The sequence below is a fragment of the Zea mays genome, chromosome 5 (assembly GCF_902167145.1).
Source record: "Zea mays cultivar B73 chromosome 5, Zm-B73-REFERENCE-NAM-5.0, whole genome shotgun sequence".
In the NCBI taxonomy this organism is placed as follows: domain Eukaryota; kingdom Viridiplantae; phylum Streptophyta; class Magnoliopsida; order Poales; family Poaceae; genus Zea; species Zea mays.
The window spans coordinates 204018301-204030832 of record NC_050100.1 but is presented as its reverse complement, the minus strand read 5'-3'; the positions used below and the strand labels follow the sequence as shown (position 1 = coordinate 204030832).

At 45.4% G+C, this 12532-nt stretch overlaps 1 protein-coding gene across 1 annotated transcript; it reads right to left on the bottom strand.

Annotated features, from left to right (window-relative positions):
* Positions 1–4471: 4471 nt before the first annotated feature.
* LOC100286359 (uncharacterized) lies at positions 4472–7520 on the bottom strand. The gene is made up of 2 exons (NM_001159246.1): positions 6938–7520; positions 4472–5200 (listed from the first exon to the last, which is right to left on the bottom strand). The coding sequence occupies exons 1-2, from the start codon at positions 7406–7408 to the stop codon at positions 4748–4750; spliced, it is 924 nt and encodes a 307-aa protein (NP_001152718.1). The 5' UTR covers positions 7409–7520; the 3' UTR covers positions 4472–4747.
* Positions 7521–12532: the final 5012 nt, after the last annotated feature.

Sequence of the window (12532 nt, the reverse complement as noted above, 5' to 3'; positions counted from 1 at the left end):
CCTTCTGTCATCGGGGGCACCGGACAGTCCGGTGCACACCGGACACTGTCCGGTGCCTGATTTCCTTCCTTAAATGGCGAAGCCGACCGTTGGCTGACTTGGAGCCGTTGGCGCACCGGACATGTCCGGTGCACACCGGACAGTCCGGTGACATCTTCTAGCCGTTGGCTCAGCCACGTGTCTTGCGCAGATTGCGCGGCCGACCGTTGGCCCGGCCGACCGTTGGCTCACCGGACAGTCCGGTGCACACCGGACAGTCTGGTGAATTTTAGCCGTACGTCGCCGGTGAATTCCCGAGAGCGGCCACTTCGCTCGAGCCAGCCTGGCGCACCGGACACTGTCCGGTGCACCACCGGACAGTCCGGTGCTCCTAGACTCAGCAGATTCTTGGCTGCTCGAGCCAAGACATTTCCAATTGAATTTTTCCTGTTTCCAGCACTTAGACACAATACATTAGTCCATAAAACAATGTACTAAGTCTGAGAAACATACCTTTATTCTTGATTTGTACTTTGTCCACCTTTTTACACTTAGACACTTGTGTTGGACACTAAATCACCAAAACACTTAGAAATGGCCCAAGGGCACATTTCCCTTTCAGTGTCGTTCACCGCTAGAAATGGCAATGGATACCTGCGACCCGATACCCGATGGGCATTTACTCCATTATGATATGTATATGGGCTAAATATTCTACATGTGGGTCTCTTATTGGGCAAAAATCTTCACATAATGGGTAAATGGGTATTAAACGGTCCGCCCTCATCCATACCTGTTAACTTATGAGTATAAAATGTCCAGTATAAACTTAGCCCAAAAGCATGAACTTAGGCTTCAGTCATCCATCTTTTTACTATTTAACAAACTTTTGGGTCATATTGTCATAGAAGGCTTAGCGACTATTTGATGTTCATGTAATGAAACACGTAATATGCTATGTGGTATTATTCTAGTGTTGCTATTTTATCCATTTATCTTTGGTGTCGTTGAATGGATGGTTAAATAATGCTAGAAATTTTGTAATAGTATTTAGAAAAATATATATAACATTGTATAATGTATCATTTTGATATATGTTTAATTTTTTTTGTACGGATGACCCGACGTATAGGTCATATCCGCGTGGGTATATATATGGAATCTGACGGAGGTATTTTTTATCTTGAGTACAAATATAAAATTGTAATAATCGATGTGTATTTATCCATTATCATCTTTAGTCACCGCATGGTCTCGAATTTGTGAGAAACATAAATCGGTTAAAGAGAAAAAAAAGTGCTGCAAGGGAAAAACTCAGCGTGGATCTACTCACCGCATCACGTGAAGACCAGGCTCCCCCTCTGACTTCTGACACGGTGTCAGCACTTTGTCTCGTTCTGTGTTTTCTGTGGTCATCGAGCCAGTTCGAGAGCTGCCCCAAAAACCAACTTGCAGGATCCTTTCTTTTCGTCCGATAATAAAAGGACGTCACTTTTTTTTAGACCCGTTTGGACGCAGCCGGATTCGTTGAAAGAAAAATGTTATGACCATACCTTTCAGCTACTTTGGCCTAAAAAATATTCAATACAGTATTAGACCAAGCTAAATTTAATTAAAGCTCAATAGAATTATTGTTATTTATATATTCAAGTAGATATTTTAAATAAACTATATCTCACGATCCGTATAACGATATTTATTTTGTCTCATAAATATTACTATATCTTCTGTATGTTTGATCAAATAAAAAATTTATCAACTTCTCAAAAGGGGAGAAACTGACTTCTTTCTCGAACTAACCGAGAGAAATGTTCAGATTTTCTTATAATCCTGAAATCTAAGTTGTAGCGAATTTTGGGTGTAGTTAAAGAAAACCTCCGCAGGTGGGGTTTGTTGAGTAACACTGCACAAGCCGCTCCAACCAACCAAAGGTCCTCCTCCAGCATCTTCGTTTGGTTGAAGAAGCTTTGAGAATCGCAGGATGGGCGATGTTTGATTTGAGCCAAAGCTGTAGTCGAACACGGGACGGGACACGGGACTTGAGACGGAGAGCGGGCGGGACGATGAGCGATCTGCTTCCTCTGCTCCACCCGGCCCCTACCGCTGTGGCGCTGTCCGCGCTGCGGCTGGCGGGCGCAGCTGCCAGGCGCCGGCAGGCTCGTGCAGCTGCCGAGAGCTGGGGCCCCGGGAGCCATGCTGGGGGCTGGGGCAAGGGCATGGCGTGTCGTTCCCCACGCCGGCAGCCGCAGCGGTCCACGGATTTTGGCTGTTATCACGCCATGATTGCGCAGTAACCGCGACACGGCCCTCGGGGTCGCGGTCGCGGGGCAGGACTACGAGGTTGATCACGGGGACAGCCGCGTACGGCGTGGAGCTGTACCCATCTTGGCGGCTGCGTTCCGGATGCCAGTTGCCGGTGCCCGGTGACGACGTCGTGGTCGGCGGTGACGGGGCTAGTACTGTACTACAGCTCACTGGAGCCTGGAGGTTTTCAAACAAACTCATGCCGAGCGCGAGGCCAAGCGTCGTTGGAGTTCACGGGAGGCTTGCAGTTGCAGCTTGTAGGCATGCGGCGCGGCTGTGTAAAAAAAGCTGTGAGCTCAGCAGTTCTTCGATACACTACCCGAGAAAAAACTTCACTGCGACAACAGCAAGTGAAAGCAAAACTCTGAATATCGTCAGACCATACCGGTGCTCCGTAGTCATAGGCCCTAGTCCATACTCTCCCTCCGTCCATCCGAGCGGCAACTAGAGATGTCCAAATGGGCGGCCCGGCCCGGGCCCGGTGAAGCCCGGCCCGTCAGGCACGGTTAGAAAACCGGGCCAGGCCGTCTAGGCACGTGGGCTCAATTTCCTGTTAAAGCCCGGCCCGCAGCGGGCCTAAACGGGTCGGGCCGACCCGTTTAGCACGAAAAAACGGGCTATGCGGGCCGGTAAGCACGTTCTAGTGTAAAAAAGCGGGCTTTACAGGCTTAGAGGTAAACGGGCCGTGCCGGGCTAGCCCACCGTGCCTAATTTTCTGTCCGAGCCCGACCCGCTTATTCGTGCCGGCCCGGCCCGGGCCCGCATAGAACCGGGTCGTGCCGGGCTCGGACCGGGCCCAAACAACGGGCTTCGTGCCGGGCTCACGGGCCTCGTGCTTATTGGACATCTATAACGGCAACACAGCCCCCTCCCCTTGCATGCCGCATGTAGGGGGCACTCCACGGCCGCAGCGGTGCCCCCTACAGCGCCCCTACACGCCGGCCCCCTTCTCTCTCCCCCAGATCTAGCGTGTCACTGTTCATCACCCTAAACATTATGCTGTGGGTTCACGAGTAATTGTTAGTAGATAAAAAATTGATAGTTGATATAGAAAATGATATTTTATAGTTGTAGTGGGGTATAGGGGAATATTTAGGGGGAACCACTGCGGGAGATGAAAAAATAGGGGAAAATAGGGGGAAAGTGATACAGGGGGAAAAATTTAGGGGTAACAGTTACGGATAGCCTAAGACTACCTGCAGTGTCTCACCCTCCCCTAGAACTGTAGCATCTGTAGAGGTTACAGTGCTCCGCTAAACCCTGCAGCGCTCTATCCTAAACTTGCTACAGTGCTAGCGGGTGGAGCTCTGTACCTCCAGATCAAGGGGCGCACCAAAGGATCCCCTCTTCTCGATTTTTGTGTACACCGATATTTATCAGTTCAAGAAAAAATAATAGTGGATGATAAATGTATATGAAAATTGATATTTTATTATAGTAGTGGTATAGAGGGAGGATTTAGAGGTTACCGCTGCAGAAGAGAGAAAAGTGGAGGATGAAATCCGATGATGTGGCATAAAAATAAGATATAGAGGGTTAAATTTAGAGATAACTGTTACGGATAGTCTAAGACTAACTGTAACGTAGCCCTCTCCCCTTGCATGCCGCCTGTAGGGGACACTCTACGGCCGCAGCGATGCCCCCTACAGCGCCCCCTACACGCCGGCCCCCTTCTCTCTCCCCCCAGATCTAGCGTGTCACTGTTCATCACCCTAAACACTATGCTGTGGGTCCACGAGTAATTGTTAGTAGATAAAAAATTAATAGTTGATATAGAAAATGATATTTTATAGTTATTGTGGGTATATGGGAGTATTTAGAGGGAACCGCTGCCGGAGATGAAAAAATAGGAAGAAAAATAGGGGGAAAAGTGATATAGGGGGAAATTTTAGGGGTAACAGTTACGGATAGCCTAAAAGCTTATAAAATGTTATCGATATTTTATTATGTTGACTACGTCCATGACAAATCTACCGGTACATATTTGATATGATAAACATTGTATCTTTTTTTATAAATTTACTCAAACGAGTTGACTGAACAGTATTCTAGAACTACATCATTTATGAAACAGGGGTCCTGTATTGCTAAGGATCCCATTAAAAGTCATATTCAATAAAAGGTTACAAATGAAACATCGCGAACTACAAATTCTATGGCACAACAGAAGCAGGCAGGCATGAAGCTCCTCAGTTCATTCCAACCGCACGGTATGATAACGCCCCAGGAGGCCAGGAGCCAATGCGAAAGTTGAGCTAAATTACACCTTGCTTGCCCCGCTCCGTTCAATAATCTGAAAGTACAAAGGAGTATGGCAGCATGACATCTCCTATGAGAAACCTAACCGTTTCAAATGCATTGCACACGAAACAGGGGGTGTGCTTATTGAGAGTTCCCGGAGAGAGTAATGTCAATTCAGATGGAACAAATAGCGTCAACATACAGCTGTGCGCACCTCCACTTGTCAAGCCTTGGACGCCTTACAGTTTGGTTCGAAAACATATTTTACCAGCGACTCCTTGATCGACAAAAGCTCCGGGAACTCTCTCTTCAGTTTGGTCTGGTCAAGCTCATTGTTGCTCCTCGGTGCGACTATGACCTTTGCCTGCTCCTCCAGGTTGAAGTTTTTCCAGGAGAAGCCTGGATCGATGTAGTCTCTGTACATCTCTAGTATCTCGTTGTGGCTCACCACGCCGGGGTTAGTGAAATTCCATATTCCCGTGAGGTTTCTCTTCGCCATTTCGATCGAGATGGGAAGGAGCTCGTCCAGTACTGTCATTGAATTCGGGATGTTGACGACCTTATCGTACCGGGTGATTTTGGTGATGAAGTTGCGAGGATTGGAGAGATCCGATGAGATAGGCATCCTCACACGAAGGGTGCATACGTTCTCGTAGTTCTTGAGCAATTCCTCTACCTATAACAAAAGTAGGTGTTAGGTTCGCATGGATGGAATAAATGTTCCACCTTCCGATCGGATACATCAACTAAAATGAAGTACAATGAGGTAGAAAAGATGTAACATGCCAGCATTACTACAAAAATGTTTCTCTAGAACGGCTTAGTTTCTCTCTGGAAACATCAAATGGCTGAAGTATGTGGCGAACTGTGGATAATGATAACTTTTGGGAGCTCTATGCCACTCAGGTGCATGAGGCAAAGAAAACCAATCTATCCAAAAGCTCTATCATCAAATGAAAAACATGTTCCACCACTTGTGTTTGTGCTTCTGTGTGCTACATAAACACCTTTTGCATTGCCATACACAATTATTTTACAAGATTCAAGCTTATGGCATTAGACTGTTCAGAAGAAACCAAAGACATGTACTGGTCAACCAAATTCACTGCTGTTTTGTATATTAAGTGCACTTCGGTGCTTATTCAATCATCTAAAGCCTGAAGCAAGATGTTAAATGTTAGACAATGAGGCTATATCATCAGTTCCACACTCAGGAGAACTCTCAATACAATGTAAGAAATGTCGTCATTGCGTCAATTTCAAATTGCTATTTTCCAATCTAGAGCAGTTCAAACTTTTTTTATTACCAGATTGGGGTGACATATACCACCATTATCCAGTAAGATTATTTGTCTTATTGCATTAGTTTCGGTGTCTGCACTCGAACATACTTGAGGAAGTTAGTTTATTCAAATCAACAGTCCTCAAGATGTTCTTAAGATCGAGAGCAGGAACTGATCATGTGACCATATATTGTAAATCTAGACCCAGCTAGCCTCTTCTTAGTGGGACTCAAAGTGTGAATGTTAGCCACAAGATGCAGGTGTCATACCATTAGACAAGTCATTGTTTGGCAAGAAACTATAGTTTGAGAAAACAAAAGCGAATGTTCTAAAACAAGATGAGGTGCAGTTTGCAGCAAATCACATACACCATGTAAAACACAAACAGAAATGTAGTAGCAACTGATATCGTCAATTACTGATGTTTCGAACAAACAAATCGTCAATTACTGGAGTTACACCTAAGATGCTTACTTGTTCAACCTATACCGGTCTGTATTTTAGTTTGCAGTTGCTGTCTCAATTAAAATTACATGGTTTTCCTCCGAGTAAAACTGAATTAGCCTCACATATATTTGAATGAGCGTCACATGGTAGTATATATTGAGGTAAGCATCTGCATTTAAATCAAGGACCTCCATAAATCAATTTGCTCCAAACAAAACAAAATTTATCTCTCGCCAAACTATACACATGATAGTGTACAAGCACAAACCATTCAGCTAGTGTGGATGAATGGGGAAGACCGGATCGGACTGCGTCAGGAACTCAGAGGGTTACAGGACTTTTCTACAGTCATCTAGAGCTGAAGGGCAAGGCAATCAACCATTACGCTGACGGCTGACGAAGACGCACCATATCAGGTACGTACGGATCTTGTAAAGACTATGTCAGATCCAAGTGACAGCACCGTCACGATAAGGCAGCCTGTCGCTAAAAATCGACAAGTGCGAGGCACAGCTTTGTACCATGGTCAACGCACTAATCACCCCATATCCTTGACCTTGACGCGCGATCAGACAGTGTCAGTTCAATTTGAGCAAAACGGGAACGATTTCTTGGGATTTGCCATTTGCAGAGAACCTTGACCACAAAAGCTATAGCGAAATGCTGGAAGAGTAGAGATGTACCATGGCCTTGGTTTTGGAGTAGAATGATCCGACGAAGTTGGGCGTGTCCTCCTCCTTGAAGCCGACCCCGGAGCCGAGCGGGTGGCCGGCGTCGTACTCGAAGATGCAGCCCGTGGCGTAGTTGATGAGCAGGACCCCTCGGCCCCGGCAGATGTCGGCGAGCGTGAGCGTGCCCACGACGTTGGCGCGGATGGTCTCGGCGCGGTGCGTCTCGCACCAGTCGACGTTGGGGCGGCCCGTGACGCCCGCGGCGTTGAACACGTGGGTGGGCGCGGCGGCGTCGATGTCGGCCTCGAGCTGGGCGCGGTTCTCGAGCCTGCCGGCGCCGTAGACGAAGGGGATCCCGCGCGCGGCGCAGAGGCCGCCCAGCAGCCCCCCGATCCAGCCCGTGCGGCCGTAGATGAGGAACTTGAGCGCCGGCACGGGCGCGGACGCCTGCTCCGCCGAGCCGTTGGTGGTGGCGGTGCCCATGCCGAGATCCGGGATGAAGGGGCGCGGAGAGGAGCGGCGGGGAGCAGAGCTGAGCTGGGCGGAGAGAATCAGGGGAGACGGGGATGCTTTTTTATTGCCGATGTGAGCTTATGCTGTCTGAGAGAGTCTCCTGGTGGTCTGGACTCTGGAGCGATCGAGCTGTGGCACACGCGAGGCCCCAACACCGACGGTGACTCCGCAACACAGCCTGGTCCACCGCCACCGTGCGGGATCCTTCGTCGGCTCCTCACTCTGGCCGATCGTGTTCCGCACTCGCCATGACCATCCACCGACAGGTGCAAACAGTGGCGTAACCATAATTTATTGGTAAAGTGATCTATTATTAAAAAAACGCTATAAGTGTACACGTTAACATTGTAAAATATACTAGTCTGGCTTGTTTATCCTAGAATTAAAACATCGCATACCAATAATAGTCACAGCAGGAGAAAGATAAAGAAGAAACCTTCCCTTTTTTTTATTTATGTTTGTAAAACAATGGCAATACAGTTTGTTTCGTTTTGCCATCAGATAAACTCTCTCTCATACATTTTTCTTGATGGATTACCATCTGGTAGATGGAAAGGAAGGCCAGTTCACAACAAGTTTACTGCATAGCATTCTTTCCAAAATCCAAACCTTCAATTCCATCCAGTCCAGTTACAGCTTACAAGAGTTAGACCTCCATTGGAATTTGGAAGGGAGGATTAGTAAAACATATAAATAGGAGAATATAGGAATAGAGTTGTGTGGCGTCTTCAATTCTATAGAAAAAATTTCAAGAGGTTACACCTCATTTAAAAAATCCTCCAAAATCTCACTACAATACTTCATTCCATAGGAATTTTAAAGCAACTCAACCCTTTATTTTAAAGGGCCACATAGAAAAACTTTCTAATTTTCCTTTGTTCCAAAGGAGGTCTTAGTAAACATAAGTAATACATAACTAGATACGGTTAGTATTAGAACAGATCACATAAAAAGTTAGGCGCCACATTCTTCAGGCTTTGAGCGTTTAACTGTCCACAGTAAATTTTGAAAATATAATTCTAATTTCTAAGGTAGTACAAGAGGCTGGTTGTGCTCTTGCACCTATATAAGGTTAACGTTAAGTGTAAGACTTTCTTTCCTTTTTATTTCAAATTGAAAAGTTCATTAATACTTCATACACAATAGGCAAGCAGGAATATATAGAATGATTAAGATTAACGATTGATGTTTTGATCGTCTGAGGCAGTGCAAGTGCAACCACTTCCACTGCCGATGTGTCGCCGTCACGGTCGCAACTCACGGAAGCACGGACTAAAAAATAAGGGGTGCTGGCCAGATGCCACTCGCATAGACTGTGTGTGACTTTTCGTAAACTACAAAGATGTGACTCTACATAAACTACGAAGGCGAGGCAAACGTGACAGAAAAGGAAAAGAAACATGATGATTAGAATCCATTTATCATGTTCGGCTGGCTATAATTCTACTCTGCTGGCAGCCGCAGCAGCTGCCTGTCGAACAGCTGGACTGGCCCACAGGACACCGTGTAGCTCTCCGTCCCTTGTAATCCTCCTCCTGCATATACATTGCTGCGCCACAGCAGAAGCTGGAAGCTTTGGCGGAGACCAAAACCATTTTCACGAACTCTGCATTGGCCCAGTGATTAAAATCTTATCTTATGGAGGCTGAGTGCTTTGATCATTGGGCGGAATTGGCGAGGACGCGGTGCCTGGGGGTTGGTCCGCTCTTTTGCTTCCGAGATCTGCGTGCATCGAAAACCCGGGGAACGGGAGCGTGAGCACGTGGGTCACGTGCCCTGAGACGGCCCAAAAGGTGATGAGTGAGCCTGGGACATCTCTGGCGGTTGGGCCCAGTTGATCCACTGACCCAGCAGACCAGCGAGACGTATCATTGTCTTGCACGCCTCATCCACATGCGTGATCGGATCTTTGGTTACGATTATACTACTGTATTATAAGAAATGAAATAGTCGTTCGTGGGTAGTCAGTCGGTCACGTTAACACTTACATGCAGTACAGTACTATATATCTGTCTACTTTAGCCACCTACTCGGTATATATATAAACAGATCCCAAGTCTAAAAATCCAGATCTACTGTACCAAGTTCACTTTACGACAGTTGTAACTTAACCCGATGTTCCACTCCATTTGAAATAACTCTACTGTATATTTGCAGGGCCGGCTGAACAACTACCAGCTGATTGTGGCAAAAAAAAACACACACACACATCTCATCAGTGGTATGTCTCCTTTCCTTTCGTATCAATGACATCTTAGACCTGCACATCCAACTCTTCCTCTTCCTCTTCATCTTCCCAATGGAAAGCATCAGATAGGTATGCAGAACAGAAAACTTGGCTGGTGTCTGGCATCGTCCTAGGTCCAAAACCAGACAAAACGATGTACTCCTTCAGTCAATCCATATAATTTAGCGTTTTAGATTTGATCTAAGTCAAACCATTTTCAATTAAAACTAAAATAATTATATATTATGGAAGTTCAAGTCATGATACATCTAATAACTTTATTTTATGTTATAAAATCTTACGAAACATCCGGTAATTAAAGTAGACGGTGATTAACTTATAACAAAATCAAAACGACTAAATCATATGTAAACGGAGGGAGTACTAGAAAGCACCACGACACCTCACCTATCTTCCTTCAGAAAAGACAGGCAAACCGAACCATCGCAACTCGCAAGAGTTAAAGGATTACACAAAAGGTACGTAATACTGCAGCATAGATAACACTAGGTCCTTCAAGACGAGCTGATAGGCAAAGACAACCCGGGTATGCCATATTCACTAATTAGAATACCGGGTTATTCTGTTATGGTTGGATATCGAGCTAGCTCGATCGAGATGAGCTGATACGCAAAGACAACCCGGATATGCCATATTCAGTAATTAGAATACCGGGTTATTCTGTTATGACTGGATATCGAGCTAGCTCGACCTCGGTCGAGCTCGTAAACGAGCTGGCTTGGCTCGTAAAAGAGTCAGAGAATCAGTTCGACTCGACTTGTTTGTGAGCTCGCAAGCCACAACAAAATTTAGTTGTTTGATAGATCATTTGAGCTAACAAGATGACTTGAGCTTATTAGACAAAACCTGTTATACTTGTAAAGCAATGATGACAGATACTTTCAGGATGTTGCCGTGATCAAGGTTCCTATCTTTAGTAATCCTAACTATGGCAACAGCCTGAGGCCCACCATATACTTTACGAGTATAACATATTTTGTCTAATACTCCCCCTCAATCACAAACTTCCCTAAGTTGAGATGGTACTTGAAATTTTCCAGCTTGCGTACACTTAGTGCCTTAGTAAATCCATCTGCCACTTGATCCTCTCAAGGAACGAAGTCAATCTGTAGGAGCTTGTTATTTCCCTTTCTCTGACAAAATGAAAATAAACTTCAATATGTTTCGTTCTGGCATGGAACACGGGATTGGTGTAAGTGCAATCAACCCTAATTGAGGGTTTTGGTGATTAAATGACAAAACAAACAGAGATTCTAACAAGTTTGCTCCTAGCATGTACACAGTAATTCTACAGACAGGAGAAGCACAAATCTTATGAGCATAAAAATGTAAAGCACAGCGGATTTAAAATTCTACATCAAATGGCGTGCTCCAAGTGCTTGGAAACAAGGACAGTGTTCATTTTATAATTCTTGAGTTATAGGAATCACCGTTCAATTAAGAGGGATCCGCAATGGTTAAGTAAGTTTTGCAATGAGCTAAGTTCAAAACCCTTCAAAATGATCTTTGAGAACACTTTCCAGATTATGAATGCCTTTGAGAAAAACCATTTTTACTTCCCACAAGAGTTCCACCTTTGTTCACTTTAGAATATTCAAAAATTGTTTTTCAGCCCTTGAAACCGATTCAACCGGACCTGAAACCGGTTCAACCGGTTTCGGGACTGTTCCTCTGCCATCCCTGCTATGACCTGTCTTACAGTCAGAGCTGTCAGAAAAGTCGTTGCAGATTTTTTGGGAAAATCGGTTCAACCGGAATTTTTCCCGGCTCAACCGGTTTTGAATCCAGTTGAGTCTCCGGCTGAGTAGGTTAGTGAACCGAGATCTTCCTGGTGGAAACCGGTTCAACCGGTCTAAAAACCGGTTCAACCGGTTTTTACCTGTTTTCTCCCAACGGCTGCCAGCTTTTGGTGGATCCTTTATATACCCCCTCACACTCTCTCTCTTATTTACTTCTGCCTCTCCCACGAAATCTTAGCTGACCAAACTCTCAACAAGTGCATTCATTTCACCTCTCACACCCGCAATCACATCTCCTTCAATCGCTTGAAGGATCCTTGGTGTGAGGTGAACTCGATCTAACACGCTGTCATTTTCATCTCGATTCTCCTATTCTCTTTGTTCTTGAGCTCGTTGCAAACTTAACCTTATGCGGATTTGTTACTCTTGGAACCTTATGTTCCTTGACGGTTAGAGGTTGCTTGGGAGTCTCCAAATTTGTGGACGACCCCAAGAAGTTTGTATCACCCGCTCTTTGAGCATATTTGAGAAGAGATTGCCTTGACCTTTGTGGTCGGCTTGTGGAGGATTAGGGTTGGAAAAGACCCGGCCCTTTGTGGGCTCCTCAACGAGGAGTAGGACACCTTTGTGGTGGTTGCCGAACCTCGGGTTATATTGCGTGTTCTTGTGTGTTCTTGTTAAGCGCTTTAAATTTGTTGGTTGGTTCATATTATCTATTCGAGTAGATTTTGTGTAGGGAAAGTTATTAGCAAAATTCTTCACTACTTCGTCATATTTGTTTAACAGATTATCTAATCTAAGTTGAGCGGGTTCAAACTTGTTCAGTTGTAAACAAAATCAACTGAACCGGTTTGCACCAGTGCAACTTTAATTTGACCTATCTCGAAGTTTTTTAGTGAAAAATTTCAGGTGTAGCCTATTCACCCCCCTAGGCTACTTTCAATTGGTATCAAAGCTTCGTACCTCGTTTTACGCTTAACCGCGTGAGGAAACGATCATGTCTACTCAACGGGACCATGTGGATCCTCTCCTCGAGGAAATCCCCGTCACATCTTCTGGAGAGGAAGTGGACCCCAAGGTCCTCGACCTCGCCATGAAGATTTCCGA

Excerpts from the sequence above, each read along its gene's own strand:
- LOC100286359 (NM_001159246.1), bottom strand. The coding sequence starts at position 7,408 with ATGGGCACCGCCACCACCAACGGCTCGGCGGAGCAGGCGTCCGCGCCC. Across the intron at positions 5,201-6,937 it reads ACTCCAAAACCAAGGCCATG|GTAGAGGAATTGCTCAAGAA; the intron begins GTACATCTCTAC and ends CTTTTGTTATAG.